Source organism: Drosophila melanogaster, chromosome 3L, assembly GCF_000001215.4.
Source record: "Drosophila melanogaster chromosome 3L".
NCBI classification, from domain to species: domain Eukaryota; kingdom Metazoa; phylum Arthropoda; class Insecta; order Diptera; family Drosophilidae; genus Drosophila; species Drosophila melanogaster.
In genome coordinates this window covers 10,880,512-10,903,852 of record NT_037436.4, presented here as the reverse complement: position 1 = coordinate 10,903,852, position 23,341 = coordinate 10,880,512, and the positions used below count along the sequence as shown (strand labels likewise).

Here is a 23,341-nt window from a genome sequence, read left to right as displayed (position 1 = left end):
GCGACGCGTTGGCGACTGCAGAAAATTTTTATTATTATTATGACCATTTTAGCTACCAAGCAATGCGTGGATCAGGCGACCAAGTGGGCCGTTCAATGCACTGAGAGAAATTTGGTTAAGGAACCAAAAGCTTGCTTTAAAAACAAGGAAATTAAATTCTTTGTTTCAGTGCCTTTGGGTAATTTAAGCCAATCTAAAGCTAAATTCTTCTAATAGTTAAATGTTGTTATTTCTTATGATTTCCTGTTCTACAAATGTATAGCCTGTAAGTAAATGGTTTCTATAAATTAAATTTTTTAATTAATTTTAATTTTCATTAGCCACACTGACTCATAAATTATTATACTATGACTTAAACCTTAAACATTTGATTTAGTACGCTATTTCAACTCTCTTTTCAAAAATTTAAATTTTATTTTTTCATTCATTTTTTCGCGCAGTGCACCTTCAATGTCTGAGATGCGTCTGCGCCGGCGCAGCAGTCGGCCAATAAATTGTGACGCTAATGTAAAGTGTGGCAAGCCATTAGTAGAACGAACGGCAGCTCAGTCAGGATCGGTTGTTGAACCCCCGGGACAGCTGACGATTCTGGATTCTGGATGCTGAATGCTGAATGCTGCATACTGGAACTTGGATACTGGGAGCGGGATCCCATGCTGGAGCTGGCTGTGTGGGAAGAGGCAAGATCTGAGGCGGCTGCCACGCCCTGCAGCAATTGCATACATGTATGTACATACGTATGTACATACCTGCCCACTAAGTTGGCATTTTTATGGCATCCGCCGCCAAACAGATTTCACTTCCAGCGGAAAACGGAAGCGGCCAGTTGGGCTGCACTGCATCGTCGATCGGGTTGGGTGGAGTTGGGTTGGGGCCAATTCAAATCAACTCCCCAGCGGAGACGACTTCCTCAATGATGGCTGCAGTTACTCATACCCTGAATGGATAGAGTGTTACCTCCAAGCAAGTAACTGTCATTCATCTATAACAATTATATTTCAGAACTGTATATTTTAAAGAATGTAAGATTAGTTCCTGATTAATAATATATTGTGTCACTAAATTCCAATATGATTGAACAAAAGATTTAAAAAAGAAATTTAATAAAAATATTTTGGCTTATGCAAATATTTTTGTTTGATTTAAGCCTCCAAAATGATTATAAAAGTGTATTAAAAAGTTCGTTGTTTCGCTGAAGCCTTGCTTTCCGGATTTTTTGTAGGCGCGCTGTACTCTCGTTTGTGGTTTCGATTTAATAGATTAATTAGAGGCCACACCGGACCAGCGGCCGCCCAGTGATCAAGCAAAAGTAGTTGTCGCCGACGGACTTCCGTCAAAAAATATAGAAAGAAAAAAAAAAGCAAAAGCGACGTGCAATTGTCACAGCAGCAAATGCAATTCCAGCAAGTTAAAGTTTATAAAGCGCTGAAATCGCAGAGGTCTTCGCCTGCTGCGGTGGCTGTCCAAGTTCTTCTTTTTTTTTGCGCCGACCTCAACTTCAACCTCATCCTCAGATGCAGGAAACCACAAGGCACTTGATGCCAAGCGATGGCGGCGCTGGTGGCGATGCCGCATTTCACTTGGAGGCGGGAAGGCTGCTGCAGCAGGAAAAGCGGGTGGAAAGCCTAGGGAAATGAGGGGAAGGGGGGGCGCACCCAACGAGGACAGAACGTGGTTAGCAAATTTATTATGTAAACGGAAATACGGCATATCCTTGCCCAGGCAATGTCGGCGCCGCAGCAATAGAAATAGTTTTCAGCCCGCTGGTAAAAAAAGCAGGACAAAGGACTCCCGATTCTCAGCCAGAGATGCCAAGGTTTTTTTTTATAAGAAATAAAGGTACAAAGGATGAAATAGAAATAAAGGGCTTAAAGAGGAACAAAAATTTAAATATTAAATGTAAAATTAAGTGGCGGGAAAGTATTACTAATTTTAAATAGGAATGTGATGCATGAACTTAGTTTATATATAAAGCAGCATTGTAAGTGATTTTAATGCATTTTATTGGCTTATAATATAAATATTTCTTAGCATTTTTATTTTGATTCGTATGAACCATTTTTATAGATATATTTTTTTTTAAATTTTTACCACTAATACATTATGAATATCTCCATGTGCCCATCACTGGACGCCAGAAGGCGAAGGAGCCTGCTCGTAAATCGCATAAATTGTATAATTCTGGGCACTCCGTTGCTGTTGTTCTTGTTGCATGTTTGTTGCTTCGTTTTGCTTTGTTTTGTTTCGCTGCCTGTTTGCTGCATTTTGTTGCCAAATTGCGTTTGTAGGTGACTCCATGTCCTTTATCTCCGCCCAGCTCCTTCCGACTTCAAGTGAAACCGTATGCTGCCAAAAGGAAAAAGGGGGCGACAAACTTGCCCGGCCCGATGATAGGGGCGTGGCATTAGTGGGATTAGTGAATTAACGACAGATTGCGACACCTGCGCCAGGAGTCAGCAAGTTTGGAAAGTCCCGTCGGATTGAATCCCATTTGCCGGCTCAATTAACAGTAACTTAAGGGAATCGGGTTCATTTAAATTCATGAAGTTTCCTTGCCACGTGGTCACGAGTTTTCCCCCGGCAAGGGGAAAAAATTGGGCAGGGAAAAGGGGCGACAACGGGACAATGACAGTAGACAGGACGAACGAGCGTTGACCACAACAGCCGCAGGATAACGTACGAAACAAAAAAATTGTAGTGGGAAATGGGGAAAGGAAAACAATTTTATGGAGGAGAAACACGAAAAAATTGTGCAATTGCGAAACAAAAATTAAGTGAAGGCAGGACGAAAATAAGTGCATTTTGATTTGGTCTATGGATTTTCGAGTTAGTCCTTAAAATTGCTTCAATTGGAATACGAAATAAAAAAAAGGAATACCAACACACTTAAAATTTAAAATTGGACAGCTTGCATTTATAACTTAAAATATAGGGATACTTGAACCACTGGACTTAAGAATTTCATTTTGCTAAAAATCATTGTTAATTAAAGTTATTTTGTTAAATTACACAAACGTTAAATAATGCACGTTTATAACAAATACACTTCAAAAATTTTCTTATTTGATTGTACAACATTAAAACCATAGAAATGCAATACAACATTGCTGTATGAGGCATCTAACGTATACTTAATATTTTAAAGTTGTGTCATTCTGTGCATGAACTTGCCGTTCTAGTTGCCCGCTTCGATACCCAAAGGTCCTGGAAGTCCTGGAGGTCCATTGCCATCGCCTCCTGTCCACATTTGATTTCATTGCTCTCTATCTGGTTGAGGTCATACGAACGCATCAAATAGGCAAAGTTTTTTTTTGGTAGCCAGAGCGACGCCTTGTGCCAAATTTATGACATTGAATTTATGTGCAGCAAGGCGTGCCGCCCCTCCGCCCCAAAAAGTGGGCGGGGCTGGAGGAGGAAGTCGGGCAGGAGCAGTCGATCGATTTGGCAGAATTAACATCTAAACAAGTGTCGCCCAGTGGAGCTGTGGAAGATGCCCAAGGCGACCGAAGAAGCCCATGAAAAAAGCGCGTTAAACTGCTTAACACTTCTGCATGGTCACCCAAAAGAAAATGGAAATGAAAACGGCAATGGAAATGGAAACTGAGGCCATAACTCATGCGACACGATGCCGGGGCAAATTGTCTAAGAAAAGCCAAAAAAGGAAATGGCAATGCATTAAGAAATAAGCAATTTGCCTCAGTCGCAAGCAAAAAGAGCCAAGCAGATCGCAAAAGGAATCGCCGAAGGAGCCAATTGGGGGAGGAGCGAGCCAAGGACACCAAGAAATCCCCAAACCCCTGTGCTCCATGCTCCATGCTCCATGCTAAGTAGTTGCATTAAAAGCTTACAACAAAACCTGCGACAGACAAGACAGGACAAGAAACAAATTTTGTGTAACTCGCTGCGCCTGGGTCATAAAGTCAGGCCCTCCGACCTGCCCGAAAGTCCTCTTCGCACTCCCCCTCCTTTTTTTGTAGTGTATCCTCACCGAATTTTCCTGGCAGCGACTCAAAAATGTGCGACTCTCTGGGCGGCGTTGGGGTTTCGAGCGTGTAAATCATGCGGACTTGTACGCAGAGTTCAAATTCTTAAAGATAATTTAAGATTAATTTAGGTTTATTTATGCTGAGATACATAGACACTCTAATTGTGACTATGAAAAACTTGTTAGATTACTAAAACATTTTGAAATAACCATGTATGTTGTTCTTGGCAAGGATTTTCAAGGAAAAACGACGATATTTATATCGACTAGTCTTTTCATCGCCAACAAAAACAATAAACAGAGACTAGATTCTCAAATAAGAGTACATTAAGTTTTAAAACAGTCATAAGCTGCAGAAAAAAATTGTTATTTTTATATATAATCTTTAGTCGCATTGTACTGGATCTGGAAATATACATGAGCGCCCTCCAGCGGCTATTATGTAAACTGATTATGAATGTTCGTGTGAAAAACAAAAGAGGGCGCCACTACAACAAAGGTTTGGCGATAGCCGAGACTCCCACCCATAAAAACAACTATTTAAATTAGCTACAAAATTAGCTTAATCTGCAGTATTCCGCATTATGTTTATCTTCATAAATTTACTTAATTTTAACTTAATATTCAAATTAGAAAATAAATCAGCACAGAATTTAGCTTCGAAAGAGCTTTTTGGTATATCTTCATTAACGAAAACGGCACAAACGGTATATATAGATGAAAGCCGGATGGTTTAACTTTCCGATAGTCGCACGGTCACACTCTTTGAAAGTGAATAGAATAAACGTGAATAAAGCGAGAAAAGCAAGCGCAAAACGTGAGACTGTGTGCGTTCGCCGTCTCTTCGCACCGAAGTGGATTAATTCCGTGGATGGAGTGGCACAATAAACACAACAACTGGAACGCGTTTTGTCGTTTTGTTTTCCGCTTTTCCAGCAGCCGTGTGCCAATTCACTTCGCACATTCTTCGCAGCCGGATATTGTGGAGGCAATGGAAAGCGCAAGCATGTGTGCATGTGTGTCGCTGGGATAACGGCGAAAAAGGAGAAAGAGGAGCTGTTAAACGGCAACAAAAGCAAATAACTTGAGCTGGGATCTAAAATCGGATCTCAAGTTTGAGGACAAAGAACGAGTGAGAACGATTGTGAGAGAGAGAGAGACGAGGAAAAAGCTACTCACACACGCATACGAATAACCGCTTCACACGCTCTCCCGTGTAAAACCAATACAACGACAAAAAAACAAAAACAACATGCAATATTTGCAAAGTAGTTAAATAATTCTGCCCTGTCTGCGCTTTATTTCCTTCTTCATTTCGGTTCTCCTCGTTTTTGACTTTTTGTTGTATATTTTCAACAAGTTTCTGTTTCTCGCTTTTTCCCCCAACACAAACACACACCCACCCACACAAACAAACAATCAGTTCTTTTTTCGTTACTACTTCCGAACAACAACACACGGCACACGAACGCCAACCACCAATACAAATACGAAAACAACGTCTCGTGTGACGTGCGAGCGCAGAAAGTGTCGTCTTTAGATTTTGTTTGTGCACTTTTCGCCATTTCCCTTTGTATTCCGTCGAGTGAGGAACAGCGGAAGCCAGGGAGCGCAAGAGTTGCCGAGAAGCACCTGCAAAATAGCGGCACGAGATCGCCAGAAAAGCAGAAAATCGCAAGAAGCAAAAGCGACCGGCTCAACACTTCCACACGCAAATACCCAGAGCCCCCCACACACACACACACACACACACACATCCAACACTTGTTGCAGTGGTCGAGGAGAAGGGGCACCACAGCGATAAGAGGAGAAGGGACGAGGAGCAGGAGGAGAACAAGTGCCTAAGAAGACAACAACGCGCATCTGCTATCAGCGAATACCACTGCAAACGTAAGAACGGGGATAAGCAATGGGGTGGAACAGACCTAAATGATACCCTGCAAGCAATACGTTGGTAGTGCCCCCAAAAAGTAAACATATATGTAATATCTTATGTAAACTATGTGGAATGCGGGGATTACACACCTAGATAAAACCCTATAAGAATGCATTGATAGTAGCTTAGAATGTTTACGAGTACTTAAAAGTATAATGAATTTCCTTTGTGGATCTTAGTAGACTATTCAAATCCCATAAAGATTGCATTAATAATGTGGTTTGTTTGCATATAATTCCCTAAGTATAAGTAAGTATAGAGTAATTGTTAGGTAGTGTGGAGTATTCGGGCATAAAAGTGGAACATCGTTAGTAAGAGATTTAGATAATTTATTTAAGAGTTTCGGTTTTAGTATACCAAGAAAATTGACTTATATTGCAGCTAAGTATCTTTGCAAACTTAGGCACAGATGGATAATTTGAAGTAAATGTGGCTCTCTTCCAGTGTCTAGTTATTTGTGCTATAAATTCGCGTCTATGAAGATAACGCTGAATACTATATATAGTTGATATAGTGCCATTAAACACACGTTCTGGGATCTCTGTGGCTATCCCATCTAGCTTGTTTCGTATGCTCTCCCCACCAAACTTAACGTTCTGCTAATCTATCTGATTGGGTTTCTAAACGTTTTCCGATTATAAACACAACACCGATCAATCAATATGTTAGCAACGTGTTGATATCGCTGCCCAGTCTGGTTTCCTAGTACCAGTAATACCATTGACGGGGAACGGAATCGGGAAAACGAGTACGGCACGCTATCCACCGGAGAAAGACCGGCTGATAAGTGATAAGCCGAACGGACAGGCAGTGCAATTTGCCGATGGGCCCACAATCTCGCATCTGATAAGGTCGGAATCACGATTTTCATGTGCCGCACATTTAAATTAAACGCGTCAAGCTATAAAATGATATATGAAGAGCTTTCCCAGCTATCAGCGATTGTTATTTTCGAACGTGCACAATAAGGGGGTAAATTATTGAAGGGATCAAGCAGGTTAACATTATGACCATCGAATGTGACTGTTCTTATTTTGGGTGTTCTACTTTCCAGATGGTCAAGGAGAAGCCCAACTCGACTCGCATCTACGACAAGGATGGATTTAGGCGCCGGGCTGCTTGTATTTGCGTGAAATCGGAGAATGAGGCGGAGGTGAGTAACAATTCGCAAGCTTGTTTATGTAATTTGAAGTCCAGATACTTCTGGCTTCGCAGGTTTCAAAATATTTCGAAATTCAAAGAAATAGCATTGGGTTTTTCCAGAATGAAACTAACAAAATACTAACAAAATATTTACTTGTACCCAGGTACTCTTGGTAACCTCATCTCGTCGCCCGGAGTTGTGGATCGTTCCAGGAGGCGGCGTTGAACCAGAAGAGGAGTCATCGGTGACAGCCGTGCGCGAAGTGCTCGAAGAAGCCGGCGTGGTTGGCGATCTGGGTCGTTGTCTCGGTGTATTCGAGGTAAGTACACAGAGTTCTAAGTGATTCAAACTGATTTTAATCTCTGTGCCGCCATTCAGAACAATGACCACATGCATCGCACCGAGGTGTTCGTGATGAACGTGACTCAGGAACTGGACGAGTGGGAGGATTCGCGGAGCATCGGTCGCAAGCGCCAGTGGTTCACCATCGATGATGCACTCTCGCAGCTGGCGCTGCATAAGCCGACGCAGCAACACTATCTGATGCAGCTGCAGCACTCGAAGACGCTGGACAACACGAATCGCGTGGTGAACGCCACGCATCCGCCCAAGTTGACCAATGCCGCCACCCCAGCCGCATCTCCCACTACGGCATAAAGACATCGGGATGCAGGATCCGGATGGCAGGCAGCAGTAACCACACATGCACACCACACTTAACTGCGAGACTAACACTAACCCCAAAACTAAACCCATACCGAGAACCAACCATACACATTTTGACATTTTGGAAATTAACAAATAGACAGGCAGTCTTCTAGATTATGTTGGTTAAGCGATACTTATGTTACCCCGCATCCCCCACATAGCCCCATTTTCGTTTAAGTTTAAGTCAAGGCGTTCATTTATGTCTTTAGTAAGTGTATCGGAACTAAATTTATATGTTTACTCCAGAGCGAGTGGAGAGGAGGTGAAGAAAACAAAAACGCTACTCGATCAATGCTAAGCGATAACTTATTATTATTCGAGATCTATAACACGACGCAAAAGTAGGCGGAAACAACATGTAATAATTTTTGAGCGAATAGCACTTTTTGCAAACACGAAATGGAACTAAACAAACAAAATCTAAAACTAGATGAACTAAACAACAAAATCCAGAATAGCGATATCTATTAGATTTTTCTACTCTTTTTTATAATTTACTCAAAAGGCGTCTTAATTGATTAATGTAACAAGCAAACCAATTGGAATCGGCTTTAGCAAGCGCAAAAGGAGATCTTAATTAACTATGCTAAGCTGCCTAAATAAAAACAAAAACTATTTAAGCGATGACTAACGAATCAATTTCGTTTCAAATCACCTACAGTCAAGGACATTTTTAAAAAAAAAAAATAAATAAATCAGAAAGAAATGAAACCTAAGACTCGACTGGCGACGAACTAGACAAATGACGGAAACTAAATCATTAGAAAACCTAATTATATTAAACAACAGTTGCCTATGGAAGAATATAAAACCCACTGCAGGGGAAATATAAGGATAAACGTTAACTTATTGTAAAAACAAAATGCAAGAAAATTAGAGGAGCCAGCAAACAACATATTATGAACTAATTCAACTACTAAGATACGTGCACGTTGTACTTTTCAGATGCAAAAATAAATAAAAGAACAATTGCGATTATAATATTAACACAGCTAGGAACGAAGAAGAGGAGCATGTTATCAATGTGATTTAAGAGATACAAGATACATACGAGTTAAACAATTTGATGTGACATTTTTTCGATGATTTTTTGGCACTTCAAAAGCGCGCAACAAAACGAAATTTTAATTCAAGCTCAATGGAAGCAAAGTCTGGCAGTTGAATCTATGATTTGATCGATCTATCAATTGTACTTTAGTTGCAAACTAAAGCCAGCCGACAAACGAACTTTTATCGGAACGCTAAATTATATCACAAATTGTTGCAATTAAACGATGATTTACAACCAATAAAAAAGAAAACAGAACACAGCGTGAGTGGTTTGCTTTTAAAAATAAATGTTTTCTACATACTTGCAACTTAAGGAACATCAAACAAAAGGTGGTTCTCTTAAACTTGGTTTATTTTGTTTGTATAATAATTTTGCTACATTAAATCTATTTTTTGTTTTTAAGGACTACTTCTTCAGCTGAATCCTCTGGAATGGATGCGCTTCGATGTAGGCCAAAGCCTTGAGGATGTAATCAGGAATGGGAGGCGGCGTGGGCAGATGAGCACCAGTAGGACGATATCCGTTCTCATCGGCAGTGTACTCCAGCTGGATGGGTGTTCCATCGGGAGCAGCGTAGCTCACGGATCCGGCAGCTTGGACTCCACCCACTCCACTCTCCTGGGCATCGATGCCGTTGGACGTTCCGTATTCCCAGCTGTATGAGCCATCCGGCTTGATCTCGTTGCGGTACTTGGTGGTCTCGGCCTGAGATTCGTCTGCAGCCCGGATGGCGGCCACCAGGAACAGGGAAATGATTAGCGCCTTGATGCCGGAAAAGATACACCAATTAGATGTGCTATTATAGCTATTATCGCATCGGACTTACGGTCTTGATCATTTTGGTGTTGGATTTGCTGCAGTTGCTACTGATTGCTGATTACTGATCTCCAAGTTCGGCGACAGATCGTTTTATACTCGCAACGATCACTGACCTACACCTACACCATCGCCGAACAGGTGACTCTTCGCCATTCCGAATTATTAATTTAATTCGCGCATTTGAAAATATGAATTTGACCGCGTTTTTACGAGCTTAGTAGTTCGCCTAATAGCTGCTTTGTCATCTGTTGTTTGTTTTAACTACGGTTTTACGACCCAGGTGCTCTATAACCCAGGCCAACTTATGAGTAAAGGCCTCTCCTTATCTGCGCCTTAGAAATCACAGATCAACGATCTCGATTTACAGACGCTGCCACACAATGGCTCTTTTCTTATCTAATCTTGACTTATATTCATAATAAATAAATAAATCGTAAGCCGAATTTGGAGTTACCAGAAATATTTCAGCGAATATGACACACTCTTTCTCTTGAGTAAAATTAATGTATAATAATACAAATGTATATGATTTGGGGAGTGATACATTTTCTAAAAGAAACATTTAAAATATATATGTATTATACATTTAATGTAACATTTAATTTTAAAAGGAAAAGCTGACTGTACTAGAAATAAATTTTATTTAAATTTAAAAGATTTAATTAAACTAAAAATGTATAAAAATATTTTGATTATAAGTGAATGGGTATTGAGCTTTCAGTGATCACCAAACCCAGTTACCAAGTCAACGTACCGCCTACTGAATAGTTAGAGTATCCGATATGGAGGCGCCAAAATACTCTACGCTCTGTCACTCGATTAGCGGCTTTTGTTGTTAATGATATGCAAATGAAATATGAATGCGGGCAAATGCCGGCAGAGCAGTTTGCTTTTGGATCTGAGACGAACTTGAAACTCTAACAAAACACCAAGTGTCATCGTAAATGTCTAACGACTGCTGCCGATTTGAGATAGTTATAGTTTAGCGTGCATTTAAATAAGTTTTGAAACCTTTGGCATTTTGGTGTTATCCAAAAAGTATACTATTGAATATAAGTTTTTATTAGCACAGACTATGGTGTTAATGTAGTGTGTGTGGTAAGTAAGCCAAAACAATTCATATGTATATAATATAACAGCTTATAAATCACTCCAACAAATACCAAGTTTTATACTCGTTAATCGTAGAGTAAGTGGGTACTTTAGATTCGATGAAAAGTTTGTAACAGGATGAAGGATCTGCGATCGATCTGCCAAGTGTCCGTACGTCTGTCTGAACTTTGAGGTCTCCGGAAATATGAAACCTACAAAATTCGAATTAAATATGCAGTTTCCAGACTTTGCTCACAAACTTCAAAAAAATGTTACGCCCACTATTTTTTAAAAATTGTTTGCTCGACTATAGCGTTTTCTCTGCTGTTTTCACACTGACTTACAATTGCATTAGTAAAAAGTTATTTTTATCGATTTGAATACCCGTTTTAAACAAAGGGTATGAAACAGAAATTGTTAAATTGTTGTTATAGATGATGGTTTTTCTTGATTATGATCGTTAAATGTCCTTCAATCATATCCTTGGATTTATGATGCTAAGGAGTTGGGATTTATTTTTTTGATATTCCCCACGGTTATTTTTTGAATTCTGATCTTGGTCCATGTAAACCTAAGCAACGCAAATTTGACTTTTAAGATTGTTTTCTTTACATCTTCGACGTTTATTTCATTTCTACATTTACATTTTTACGATTCGTAATAAAGCTTTTCATATGTATGTTGGCACATTCTAGTCCCGATTTCGATTAACCAAAGACCTTCTTGAGGGCGGGCCTGCGGTACTCCTGCTCGACATACTGGGGATGGGTACGGATGTACTCCAAGCTCCTAAGGATGGCAGCTGGGATTGGGGGAGGAGTGGGCAGGAGAGCTCCCTGTGGCTGGTAGCCGTTCTCGTCGGCCACGTACGAGATCTGGACGAGCTCACCCTCTGGCGAGTACCACGAGAAGCCTCCGTTGGCGTGGTTTCCACCAATTCCGGACTCCTGGGCGGCGATGCCGTTGCTGGTCTCGTACTGGTAGTTGTAGTTGCCCTCGGGCTGGATGTCGGAGCCGATCTTGGTGATGTAGGCACCAGCTTCCTGGTTGTAGGTGGCGGCACCGTAGGCGCAGGCCAGGACGGCGGAGGCGACGAGCATCTAGAAGACAATGTTATTATTGCAATTTGGTTTTTGATGAAATTTCCAATGTCTTGAAAGGCCAATTCTATCCATGGTATCTAAGTCCGGTAACTGTTTTCTATTTTACTTATTTTTTGTGTTAATCCTTATCGTTAGTATAAACTATTTATTATATTGGTTAATATTTTGATATTTTTAGTGTCACTAATTGTCGTTTTCCACTGCTGTGCTATAGTTATCCTTGCGATATACTTACGTAGCGGAACATATTGGCTGATTTGGAGGAGTTCGTGTGTCTGCGACTAAGAGACGACTCTGAATGATGACTCTGTGGCGGGGCAGCAATGTTTTATACGAATTCTCGATACGAAACCCGATCCACCCAAACAACTTTTACGGCAGACGGCAGGAAACTCATATGAATGACAATGGCCAAACTGAGATTGATCAAACTGGAGCGGCTTAAAAAGGTAAAGAGCCAAAAAACGCACTTAAATTTGGCTCTTAACTTTTGCATAAGTATTCATCTGGCAAGATAGTTATATTTAACATCAAATTATGCATATATTAAAAAAGTCATATTCACATATATTTTAATAGTATCTAATAAGTTTTAATTAAGAATTAACATTTTTTAATTGATTAAATTCAACAATCGATCCTTATAAAGTATTATACGATTTATTTCACCAAATTATGGTACAAAATATTAAAGATGAGATAATCAACTCGTTATCATTTTGAAATGAGCAGATTAATTAAACAGATTAAAAGGGCAGTTTAATAAACTAAACCCATGATACTACTGGTAAAACTCTATTTTTTAAGTAAGCAATTGTTTTTGATTAGTTATCTAAAATATATTTGTTCATTTTAAAGGCCATAAAAATAAACAGTTCAACCTGTGTCGCAATAAGGGAACATATTTTATTTAAATAAGTGGTGTCAAGTAGATGGTATTGGTCGGAATAAGTACTACAGATCGTTTTATAGGGCAAGTACCCCTATAATTTCAAGGACTTGATAGTTAATTTCTGCTCGACAACGGATGGAAAGTTTGTGGTATTTAATTTGGTTCTTAAAATCTGACATAGAATTGCCTGTATATTCGCACTATAAAACAAATAGGAAGGTAAAGTAAGCATATCCTTAAAAAAATAGTTTTAACAAGAAAATTTGAGAAAATTGAAATATTAATATAGGTAATAATAAAGGTGCAATTGAAATATGTTTGCTACGTTTCCTCGTGGGATCTTAAACCATATTTCATATATTAAGCACCCATTATTCTAGTTCATCCAAAATGTTTGAAATAGTTTAAACAAACATAGATTTATGTAATTTTTTTCTTCTTTATTTTAAAACATTTTTTAAATCGTAATAAAGCTCTTTTAAAATGTTATCACATAAGACTTCCGCTCCCGCTTAACCAAAGACCTTCCTGAGGGCGGGCCTGCGGTACTCCTGCTCGACGTATTGGGGATGGGTGCGGATGTACTCCAAGCTCCTAAGGATGGCAGCTGGGATTGGAGGAGGAGTGGGCAGGAGAGCTCCCTGGGGCTGGTAACCGTTCTCGTCGGCCACGTACGAGATCTGGACGAGCTCACCCTCGGGCGAGTACCACGAGAAGCCTCCGTTGGCGTGGTTTCCTCCAATTCCGGACTCCTGGGCGGCGATGCCGTTGCTGGTCTCGTATTGGTAGTTGTAGTTGCCCTCGGGCTGGATGTCGGAACCGATCTTGGTGATGTAGGCACCAGCTTCCTGGTTGTAGGTGGCGGCACCGTAGGCGCAGGCCAGGATAGCGGAGGCGACGAGCAGCTATAAAAGCAGGTGGATCCCAGTCAGTTACAAATTGATCATAGACGTTTTTGGATTGAGTCCATAGGAGTTTAAAATATTTTAAGATGTTTAAAATATCTTAAAGAATTCTAAACACAACTCGTTTTAGGTCGAAGTAAATATCCTTTTGACTTACGTAGCGGAACATCTTTGCTGGCTTGGAGTGCGTTTGTCTAAACTGAGAGACGACTCTGAATGGTGACTTTACTGCAGACTGTTTAGGTTTTTATACCAATTGTCGACATCAAACCAGATCCACCGAAACAACTTTTACGCTCTGCTGCAGGAAACTCATCTGAATAACAATAAAATCGAATAGCCGAAATTGGCCAAACTGGAGCACTAAGAGTGACTTGAGAGCCAAAGAGCTACGCACAAGTTCAAAAATCCACTCTTTTCGTTTTCAATCAAACCAAGATGTGATGCACATTCAAACAACTAAGGTGAAGATATATAATATAATATATAAATAATATATAAATTGTATATGTATATATATATATATAATATATACAACTATGTATGGCCTTTTCAAACATTCATTTCACATAATTAAAGAGTTTTTCAAATACTTTAAAGCTTAATTTAATAATTAATTTAATAATTAATTTTATGTTATGTTTGTATGTTAACTAAGTTTATTTAGGTGCTTAAATTTTCTTTAAAATGTATTACTTGATACACATTATTTTCCTTCTTAGGCACCTTATTTCTAGATAAGGTCCTACCAGCTTGACCGCTGCTGTGCGTGTGGGCATTGCAAAGAGCAAAAGTTAATACGAACCCCATGCGGCAATGTCAATGTCGCAGCCACATAGGTCGGCTTGGAGGTTCGAGATCCGCAGACTCCAGTTTCTGGTTCCAAATTCAGTTTCAGGCGGCGCACCCAAAAAATTGTATTAATTAAATGCATTTAAAACACCGACCAGTCTCGATACAATTTTAGCATAATTTATGGTTTTACTCCGGTCTGCTCAATGGTTAACTTTTCCAGTTCGATAAGTCAAACCTTTTCTTGGCTCTACGCGTGTGATGAAGTCCGTCTGAGGTGCTGAAATGTGTGCGTTTAACAAATTGGGCCATTAAAGTGAGTTAATGCCTAATTGGTACACAAGTGAGATATCAAACTGGATTAACCCGTTGCCAGGCGCGCCTAATCCGCCTTATCCAAAATCCAAATACTACCAAACGTATCGTGTCACCAGCGGCACCTTTAATGCGATTTTTCAAAATATTGTATCATATTCTAGCACAGTGGTTCGCAACCAGTTCTTCAGTCAGCAGGAAGCTTTTAAAATTAATAGTATCGAATATCTTTCTGAAAACAATCGAGTTTATGTTAATTTCTTTAGGTACCGATTAGTAAAAGTATATATGATTATATGACTTTCCACGTCTTAAAGTTGTGACAAATTGTTTCTTTTAATGACCTCTTAAATAATGTTTTAAATATTTTGAGAATAAATGAAATATTTGCATTTAATAAAACGAGTTCAATATCCTCACTCAAGTGCACTAAAAATGTAAGACATATTTTTCCTTATTTTGGACCTGGATGCTAAAAAATCTTTAATAAATACTTATATCATATTTAAAGCCTTAAAATCGTTTGATCCTTTAATGTCTGCCTTCTGCACACTGTGCTGATAGGTTTTCGATGTGCCAATGAAATTATTCAACCTGGGGGGGCATGGCCTTGGGCAGATATGTATCCATCCGATGAGAACACGTCGCTCGTAAAACTAAACTTTATGACACGCCAAGAGTGAAATAGTCCGTCTGCTCGGATCGATAGGAAGTGCTTGTGTTGCGTTTAATACAAAGTTGGATTTGTGTGTTTCGGTAACATGGTAACGTCGTGCCAAAGACATTCAAAAGATTTATTGAATTTAGGCACAGTCTTGTGGTAATTCTGAGAACAGATCGAACATCGATTACGTACTTAGCACCCTTGGATTTGCTGTCGTCACGAAGTCAGTCGGGGGATCCCCTCTGAACTTTATTCCCATAATTATGCATAGTGCCGAGATATGATTATGATTATTAATTTAATGCCACTTATTAATGCCGTGTTATGAGCAGGCTGCCTTTAAAAGTGTGGCTATAAAGTGATTAGATCTCTTAAAGCTTAGTCTTTAGTGTCACTGAATCAACCTTGTCGAAGTTTTCGCATAAATTTAAATTAATCATACTAAAATAGATTTTAGTCGCTCAATTTAGCCGAATGTTGTAAGTCGTTTAAGGGCGATATAGCCAAGTTTGGACAAGAAGACATATATGTATAGAAATAAATCCCAAAAGATAGTACCGACAAAAAAAGAGTAAGGTCGATTCGAAATGGCCAAAATGATGACATTTGATATATTTGAGTGACTACTTATTAACGATTATCTTTTGTAGTCTGATCGATATTCAAAAACTGCATCATTCGTTCGGTCAGCAACATTTTAGGCATAAACTTGTTCCAAATATTATAATATTTTTAGTAGACTTATTCGGTTTTCTCGTTTCTTTTTTTTATTAATATACAAATTGGCATCGCTATGAGATGCGCGTCAATGGCTTCGGCGGCTTCAATAATTCACACCGATTTCGGGCTATAGATATGTATAATTTCGTATATAATCTCTCCGTTTCGATTCAGTTTTATGCAGATCAGGCGTCAATATTGGTGCAAGTTTTGTCAACCATGCCGAAAAGAATTTATAATTTATTTTTCCCATGCCAATCTGCACATAAAGAGAATCGTATTTCTAAAGAGAACTGAATGTATCCGATTTTTAAGCACGGACGAAATATACACTATTTTAAATGAAATTGAAATATTATAAAATATCATATATTAGCAATCGTTCCAATTAAATTGATTTAAAAATATGCACACAAAACTTTTTAGTTTACCTTTCATTTGAAGAGTATTTTATTTGATTTTCTTAGATTTTATTTTGGATTTATTTCATTCACTTACATTTCAGGTAGGAACTTCATTTTATATTTTCTAAATAAATAGCAACTATTTTTTCTATGTTATATAAAAATACTTTTAATGACTAGGTCAATGCATACGCAACCCTCTTATTTCGAGGCAAATAATTTTATTCAAGCTGCTTTAAAAGGTTGTCATGTGTCCAAACATTAAGACTTCATTATTAGTGTATTAAATTGAATGCAAATTAATTGGGCTGAACTCGTGTGCATATTAATTGGACTAAAACTGAAACTGAAACCGAAACTGATACATATATTGCCAAATTTGTCATTTTGACTTTTAGCATTTTCCCATAACCTGTTGGCCTTCCGGGATGTCATAGAGCGGGTAATATTTAAATAGCTTTTAGCAGCGAGTTGCGAGATTATTAATGTAGTTTTCCAAAAATTAACTGACTCTTAATTTATAGGTCTCCTAATTTGAAGATGACTTTTAGCACCTTCCACAATGTTGTTTGCTTGAGAACCAATTTCTTGTTTGAAATTGAATTAAGAACATTTTCCAGACTCAACTAGCAATCAAAAAATGTTTTATATTTACGTTTAAATGCCCCTTAAAATGTCATATTTTCGTTACGGAGTTTTAACCAATGTTAATATTTACATTGAATATAATATAATAGTAATAATAAGAATAATAATGATATAGATTCGTATCGAAATAAAAGAGAACTTCTAAAGAATTTGAGAAAGTTAAGAGGCAGGCTACTGGATTTTTGTCAGTAGTGATTTTATTTCAAATAAAATTTTAAGTCAACACGAAATTTTGACCAAGCTTAATTTCTCAAGAGGTTGATGTACATACCCAGAAACGTAAAAAGTAATGTAAGCGAAATGTTTGATAAATATAAGTATTAAAAACATCAAAATTTGTCCCAAAGAAACTTGTCATATTACATTTTTGTTTTTGTATTTCGTTTTGTTTTTTTTTTAACTAAACTACAATGTATAAATTTCCAAATTAATTAATTTATTAATTAAAGTTTTTTATTATTTAAGTTTTTTGAATTTATTTCTTTTCATTTAAACTTTTAGCGGTAATCTATAGTCTTGCTAAGTAGCGCCAGAGGGCGCTTTTCCGGAACAGCTGTGACTCTGCTTCTTTATTGCCGTTCACCCGCACGCGTAACTGTGTCCATCTCGCTCGCACTCGCCTAGCTCAAAACGAGGCGAATTTTATCATTTAATTTTATTTTGACCAAATTACGAGCGCTGCGCGGAAAATGTTGGCCCACAGGATGCAGCTTTGGAGGACAACAAACGCGGCAATGGCCATGACTTCCGCAGCCGGCCGTTTCACCCCACAGGTGAGTGAAGATCATTGAAAAAGAGCCGGCGACCTGTGACATAACCTGCAAGTTGGCCAATGTTTGTGTTCGAAAATGTACGCAAATTTCAATGAAAACTCTGTTTGCCAGGCATCCACGGGCAGCAGGAGAGATCTCTACCTCCAAAGGATTACCAGGGGCAGCAGTCTGCCCTTAGCGGCCCCCGAAAAATGGTCCAATCTCGGCCAGCTTCGTTTCGCCAGCGGTGGAGCAACTGCAGCGGGAGTTTCAGCCACCAAAGGCGAGGAGTTCATGCAGGCTGTGCCGAAAACGGAACTAGTGGATCTGCCGGACATACCCGCCGCTCCAGTGCCTCCACCCGCCGATGGTCTGAATGTAATGGATGTGATGAATGCCGCTGGCGAACCCTCCTTCGCCTCCATTGGCTTGGGCGGCTGGTCTCCGGTGGGCATGGTACAGAACTGTTTGGAATTCTTGCACTGCACGTGGGATATTCCCTGGTGGGGAACCATCGCCATTGGAACACTCGCAGTGCGAACCATAATCTTTCCATTGGTCATCTTGGCCCAAAGGAACTCTGCCAAGATGAACAACAATATGCCGCAGATGCAGATGCTGCAGCTGAAAATGACCGAGGCCAGGCAGTCGGGAAACGCCATTGAGTCCGCTCGTTATGCCCAGGAAATGATGCTGTTCATGCGGGAGAAGGGTGTCAATCCGCTCAAGAACATGGTAGTTCCCTTGGCCCAGGCACCGCTCTTCATTAGCTTCTTCATGGGACTGCGACAGATGGCTAACGCGCCGGTCGAATCAATGCGGGATGGCGGACTCTTCTGGTTCACGGATCTCACAATGGCGGATCCCTTCTATCTACTGCCCTTAATCACCAGTGCCACGTTGTACCTGACCATTGAGATCGGAACGGATTCGGCTCGCTTATCGGCTGCCAACATGAACACCATGAAATATGTGCTCAGAGCCCTGCCCATTGTTATCTTCCCGTTTACGATGAACTTCCCCGCTGCCATTTTGACCTATTGGGCGTGCAGTAACTTTATATCGTTGGGGCAGGTTGCGGTGCTAAGGATTCCCTCCGTGAGGGAGTACTTCAAGATCGAAAAGATGCTGACCCATGCGCCCAGTGCACTGCCACCTAAGAAGGGATTCGTCGGCGGAATGAAGGAGTGTAAGTAACAAGGACTGTCCCGCTTCATCTTTTACCTCTTTCGATTTACAACCTTTCTGTTTTGACTTTTCCAGCCTGGGACAACATGAAGATCTCGAAAGAAATCGAGGAGCGACAGCGCCTGGACGAGATCCGATTCGCCAAGGCCGGCAAGGGTCCGCTGGTCAAGACGTACAAGTTCGATCCCACGAAAGTGGCAAAACCCATTTCCGCGGAGCCGCACATGCGGCTAAAGGAGCCGCCGAACAAGCAGGGATAGTTCCTCCATCCTGTAATCGCCGCTGAGCGCTGTGTCTTGTTACGTTAATTTAACCCCTTAGTCTATAGTCCTTCATCATCCGAACGTTTTGCTGCTAAAATATAATTTGTAAATGTACAGAGGCAAACTTCTTGCTGATGAAACCTGATTTGAGAAGTTGGAGACAAAGTTTTGGTAGATGTAATCGCTGTAAAAATAAACTCGTCATGGAAGATACGAATGTATATAAAAACATGATCAGCTATAAATGAAATTGGTGAGTGTTTTCAGTTCAGATAAGATACGGTCCCGAAAGACAATCAAATATACAATTAATTGCGGATAGCTAACGCATTACTATAAAAAATATGGAAATGCTCAGCAAATACTATTAGTCTCAGTTTAAATGCCGTGCAATCAAAAACCATCAATCAATCGAAGCCGGTGTGAATTTTCAAGTTGCTGACCTCGATTATTAGCTTTTAGTTAGCATAGGCTCAGGTAATAAATAAAAGATTTAATAGCAATTATAATAACTAGAGAAGTAGAAGCAAAGCATTTACATGTTTTTAATGGCAAACCATAAAGATTGGTTGGATAGTTTAAAAACCATTTTGGATTATTTATCTATCCAAACAAGTCTAGTCATAGACATAAAAACAATGATGATTCCTAACCATACGTGGAATGCAAACTTGAAATAGGAAATAATTTAGTTTCTCTGACAGACAATTCGATTTGAGTAAAAGGTTATTATTACTACTTAACCAGCTGAGAAAGAGTACCCAATAATTAAATGATGTATGGCGAATGTCCATGTTATTGCTACCTACTAATAACTAACAATTAAGATAATAAACATTACAATGTCTGAAAAATTAAAATCGATCCAAATTTCGGGAAAGGAAAACAGGCACAAACTGCTTTTAAAACAAAATTATTATTACTAAACCAACATCATTATATATATATTTATATATATCTAAAACGAGGATAAAATCATGTAGTTAACCCTTGGCGGCGATGCACTGGTTGATCACCTCGGCGAGGTGATTGTTCTCCAGGGCGGCGGCCACTCGTTCCTTGTCTGCCAGCTGCTTGTTCACCGCCAGCTCGGAGGCGTGGGTGCCGGGCGTTATTTCCACGGTGACCTTAAAGCGAGGTGGCAGCGAGCGGAGCAACTTCACCCGGATGGAGAGGCCAATCAAAGTGGCCATCGAGCAATGGGGAATCGTCGGGGTGAAGCTGATGTGCACGGAATTCTGGCTATCGTTTATCCGGATTAGATCTTCCTGCACCACATGCAGCTCCTCCAGGGTCAAAGGATGTTCCGGGTCATTAATATTTCTGATGAGATCTGGGAAATACGCGAGTCATAAGATATATTCCTTAGCTATCTTCTTTGAACTCACCGAAAATCTCTCGTTTGTCAAATGGATCGGGCACGTTTTCGTCTTCTTCGTTGGCGGTTAATACCCTTTCCTTGATTCTGTCGTAGACATTGGGGTTGATGTTCTCGATTTCCGTGGGCATTTTGTATTGTTCTTTTCTTGAAAACCCTTTATTTACACGTTTTTTTGGCGAAGAGCAAAGAGAAACAATAAGCTATGTCTTTCAGTGTGTCCGCAGTTTTTAGACTATAAGATACAAAATAACACCACGTCTAGTTTATGGTGTGCACACACTTTTTGGGCGCCAACATTATTTGAATTCGAAATTGATCTCATTTTCATAGTTTCATCTAACAGAGCATTTAATTAGTTATACATTTATGCGCATCTTACGCTATTAAAGTTAGTTAATGAAATCTTTTTAATTAATGACAGTAGCCTTTTTTAAGGTTGGAATTATTTGAATACAAATTCAAGAAAATCAGGGCAATTACTAGATCAATCAAATCACAACGTACACTTCCAGGAAAACATCGCACAATTGATATGTTTACCTGTCATCTTACGTAAAGGGCGTAATTACAGACGCCTCGCGATCCATATTTATGTGCTCTTCAAATTAGCTGCGGGAATACTTAACTTAAGTTAGCCGAGCTTAACTTTTTTGCGAGCCAGTGCTAAATGGCCAGCAGATGTGGATGTGGATGAGTCCGTACTTGGCTGCGCTGCTGACTAAGCCTTGAGCCCATTTCGCCGGCCAAACCCGCTTTTATTTTCCATATTTTTATTCCATTTTGCCGCTTTTACGAGAAGCAGCGTTGCCGAGAAGCCGGCGCACTTGACGCCGATTTCCTCGGGTTATAATTAGCCAGACTTATCAATATCAACGTAGAAAAGCAGATTTACATTGTGAACGGGTTTCCGCGCACTTGGCGTGCATCTATTCGCAATTAGCACCGAATTACAAACTGGTTAACAGCCGCTGCCAACGGAGTGGAGAAGCCTGCGGTCGCCCATTTGGGTTTATAAAATGGGTCGCCACTTGGCTGAGATCAGCAGTTTGGGTCACATCTCCAAGCGGTCAGCATGAAGTCGGTTGTAAGTCAAGATCTCAGTTCTCTTGAAGATTATCCCTGAGTTTTCCATACAAGCTATTGTAATCGGTTAATTAATGAGGGCTATAAATTTTATCTTTTGAATATAAAATACGTTTTAATCTATTTGTGTTGCACATTTTCTTAGATTATTCTCTTAGCCCTGGTGGCTTTCTGCCACGCAGCACCTCTGGATGTCAAGGAGTCTACCTCTGAGGAGCTCTCTAGGCCCAGTCCCATCAGCCCCGATGTGCTCGTTGATCCCAAGCCCACCGCCAAGGTAGTCTTGCTGAAGGATGCTCCCGTCCTGAATCGCCAGAGGCGTAATGAACCCAAGAAGCCCGACAGCGTGGAGGCCCACGAACAGCTGCATCACTCGCAGCCGGCCGTTCCTATTCATGACCAGAAGCCTTCTCCGGCTGGGCCACAGGACCACAAGCGCAAGAGGGAAGCTCACCACGAGGAGGGTCACCATGGTGACGATGCAGTGCCCCAGAAGGAGGAAGTGAAGCAAGCTCCCGAGGACCATGACGCCAAGAAGGAAAAGAGAGAGGCTCACCATGAGGAGGGTCACCAAGACCATGAGGCTCCTCATAAGGAGGAAGTGAAGCAGGCCCCCGAAGCTCATGATGCCAAAAGGGAAAAGCGAGAGGCTCACCACGAGGAAGGCCACCATGGTGATGATGCAGCTCCACATAAGGAGGAAGTGAAGCAGGCTCCCGAAACACATGAGGACAAGAAGGAAAAGAGGGAAGCTCACCACGAGGAGGGCCACAAGGATGAGGCAGGTGATCGTCCTCAGGTGGAGGATCTTTCGCTGCCCCATGCCCTGCCCGCTGTGGCCCACACCGCCGAGCTGCCCAAGAAGCAGGAAAAGCGCGAGACTGTGGAGAAACCCGACAGCGTGAAGGCCCGTGAGTCGCTCCAGCACAATCCCCAGCGATCCCAGGAGCTCCACAAGGCCATCGAATCTCTGGCCGGTGGAAAGGCGCCGGAACAGCGTCACCAGCGCGATATTCCCGTGCCCACGCAAACCAAAGCCACCACCACCACCGATCTCCCATCCACCACCAAATCGGAGCTGGAAAGCACCACTCCGTCCATCCACAATCTCCACATCCCCCATCCCATTCCCGTGGCCGAGCTCTTCGAGAAGAACAAGCACGCGGATAAGTCCACTTCCAGTTCCGAGGAAAGCAAGGAGAAAGCTAAGGCCTAGGCTTCCTATGTTAAGAGTCGCTAATGGGACCATCACGAGATTTGTAGTCAGCGAAACGAACTAAAATAAACACAAATATTTACATGCTTATATAAAAAGACTGGGCGTTAATTATTTAATAAATATTTATGTGGATGGCTGTCTGTAAAAAGGCAGTTAATATAATAGGCAAAGTAAAAAGTGGTATCTACTGCATTTCAGGCATTAATTATGGGTAAAACTTCCAAGAATTAATTCAATTGTAATATAATTTAATATTACTTCAAGGGAAATATATGAA

The 23,341-nt window shown here is 40.5% G+C and overlaps 7 protein-coding genes and 1 non-coding gene across 12 annotated transcripts; 4 read left to right on the top strand and 4 right to left on the bottom strand.

The window, feature by feature from the left end:
• Positions 1–4,729: 4,729 nt before the first annotated feature.
• Aps (Aps pyrophosphatase) lies at positions 4,730–9,077 on the top strand. 3 transcript variants are annotated; one of them, NM_168426.3, is made up of 5 exons: positions 4,730–5,117; positions 5,409–5,875; positions 6,976–7,074; positions 7,229–7,384; positions 7,444–9,077. In NM_168426.3, exons 3-5 carry the CDS (start codon positions 6,976–6,978, stop codon positions 7,720–7,722), a joined length of 534 nt encoding a protein of 177 aa, NP_729640.1. In that variant the 5' UTR covers positions 4,730–5,117; positions 5,409–5,875; the 3' UTR covers positions 7,723–9,077. The 3 variants fall into 3 exon arrangements, with proteins under 3 accessions (NP_729640.1, NP_729639.1, NP_648421.1); NM_168425.3 differs by having other exon boundaries at positions 4,730–5,875; positions 7,444–8,406; NM_140164.4 differs by lacking the exon at positions 4,730–5,117 and having other exon boundaries at positions 5,280–5,955.
• A 32-nt stretch (positions 9,078–9,109) lies between these two features.
• asRNA:CR45171 (antisense RNA:CR45171) lies at positions 9,110–10,207 on the top strand. The gene is made up of 2 exons (NR_124863.1): positions 9,110–9,153; positions 9,228–10,207.
• On the bottom strand, positions 9,160–9,680 carry Cpr67Fb (Cuticular protein 67Fb). The gene is made up of 2 exons (NM_140163.2): positions 9,651–9,680; positions 9,160–9,586 (listed from the first exon to the last, which is right to left on the bottom strand). Exons 1-2 carry the CDS (start codon positions 9,660–9,662, stop codon positions 9,230–9,232), a joined length of 369 nt encoding a protein of 122 aa, NP_648420.1. The 5' UTR covers positions 9,663–9,680; the 3' UTR covers positions 9,160–9,229.
• Positions 10,208–11,336: 1,129 nt separating the features above from the next.
• On the bottom strand, positions 11,337–12,139 carry Cpr67Fa2 (Cuticular protein 67Fa2). The gene is made up of 2 exons (NM_140162.2): positions 12,074–12,139; positions 11,337–11,835 (listed from the first exon to the last, which is right to left on the bottom strand). The coding sequence occupies exons 1-2, from the start codon at positions 12,083–12,085 to the stop codon at positions 11,443–11,445; spliced, it is 405 nt and encodes a 134-aa protein (NP_648419.1). The 5' UTR covers positions 12,086–12,139; the 3' UTR covers positions 11,337–11,442.
• A 1,013-nt stretch (positions 12,140–13,152) lies between these two features.
• On the bottom strand, positions 13,153–13,863 carry Cpr67Fa1 (Cuticular protein 67Fa1). The gene is made up of 2 exons (NM_140161.3): positions 13,793–13,863; positions 13,153–13,635 (listed from the first exon to the last, which is right to left on the bottom strand). The coding sequence occupies exons 1-2, from the start codon at positions 13,802–13,804 to the stop codon at positions 13,243–13,245; spliced, it is 405 nt and encodes a 134-aa protein (NP_648418.1). The 5' UTR covers positions 13,805–13,863; the 3' UTR covers positions 13,153–13,242.
• A 3,518-nt stretch (positions 13,864–17,381) lies between these two features.
• OXA1L (OXA1L mitochondrial inner membrane protein) lies at positions 17,382–19,592 on the top strand. Of its 2 annotated transcripts, NM_140160.3 has the most exons (4): positions 17,382–17,469; positions 17,680–17,951; positions 18,063–19,119; positions 19,194–19,591. In NM_140160.3, exons 2-4 carry the CDS (start codon positions 17,868–17,870, stop codon positions 19,376–19,378), a joined length of 1,326 nt encoding a protein of 441 aa, NP_648417.1. In that variant the 5' UTR covers positions 17,382–17,469; positions 17,680–17,867; the 3' UTR covers positions 19,379–19,591. The 2 variants fall into 2 exon arrangements, with proteins under 2 accessions (NP_648417.1, NP_729634.1); NM_168424.2 differs by lacking the exon at positions 17,382–17,469 and having other exon boundaries at positions 17,803–17,951; positions 19,194–19,592.
• A 687-nt stretch (positions 19,593–20,279) lies between these two features.
• On the bottom strand, positions 20,280–20,963 carry galla-2. The gene is made up of 2 exons (NM_140159.2): positions 20,770–20,963; positions 20,280–20,714 (listed from the first exon to the last, which is right to left on the bottom strand). The coding sequence occupies exons 1-2, from the start codon at positions 20,888–20,890 to the stop codon at positions 20,365–20,367; spliced, it is 471 nt and encodes a 156-aa protein (NP_648416.1). The 5' UTR covers positions 20,891–20,963; the 3' UTR covers positions 20,280–20,364.
• Positions 20,964–21,466: 503 nt separating this feature from the next.
• CG6409 (uncharacterized protein) lies at positions 21,467–23,154 on the top strand. Of its 2 annotated transcripts, none has more exons than NM_001300094.1 (2): positions 21,467–21,846; positions 21,991–23,154. In NM_001300094.1, the coding sequence occupies exons 1-2, from the start codon at positions 21,835–21,837 to the stop codon at positions 23,059–23,061; spliced, it is 1,083 nt and encodes a 360-aa protein (NP_001287023.1). In that variant the 5' UTR covers positions 21,467–21,834; the 3' UTR covers positions 23,062–23,154. The 2 variants fall into 2 exon arrangements, with proteins under 2 accessions (NP_001287023.1, NP_648415.1); NM_140158.2 differs by having other exon boundaries at positions 21,799–21,846.
• Positions 23,155–23,341: the final 187 nt, after the last annotated feature.

What these genes read in the sequence shown, in the direction of transcription:
- galla-2 (NM_140159.2), bottom strand. Translation starts at nt 20,890, where the DNA reads ATGCCCACGGAAATCGAGAACATCAACCCCAATGTCTACGACAGAATC. An exon ending in TGACAAACGAGAGATTTTCG is followed by an intron (nt 20,715 to 20,769) that starts GTGAGTTCAAAG and finishes CGTATTTCCCAG; the next exon opens with ATCTCATCAGAAATATTAAT.
- OXA1L (NM_168424.2), top strand. Translation starts at nt 17,868, where the DNA reads ATGTTGGCCCACAGGATGCAGCTTTGGAGGACAACAAACGCGGCAATG. An exon ending in CCGGCCGTTTCACCCCACAG is followed by an intron (nt 17,952 to 18,062) that starts GTGAGTGAAGAT and finishes TCTGTTTGCCAG; the next exon opens with GCATCCACGGGCAGCAGGAG. An exon ending in CGTCGGCGGAATGAAGGAGT is followed by an intron (nt 19,120 to 19,193) that starts GTAAGTAACAAG and finishes TGACTTTTCCAG; the next exon opens with CCTGGGACAACATGAAGATC.
- Aps (NM_168426.3), top strand. Translation starts at nt 6,976, where the DNA reads ATGGTCAAGGAGAAGCCCAACTCGACTCGCATCTACGACAAGGATGGA. An exon ending in AATCGGAGAATGAGGCGGAG is followed by an intron (nt 7,075 to 7,228) that starts GTGAGTAACAAT and finishes ACTTGTACCCAG; the next exon opens with GTACTCTTGGTAACCTCATC. An exon ending in GTTGTCTCGGTGTATTCGAG is followed by an intron (nt 7,385 to 7,443) that starts GTAAGTACACAG and finishes GCCGCCATTCAG; the next exon opens with AACAATGACCACATGCATCG.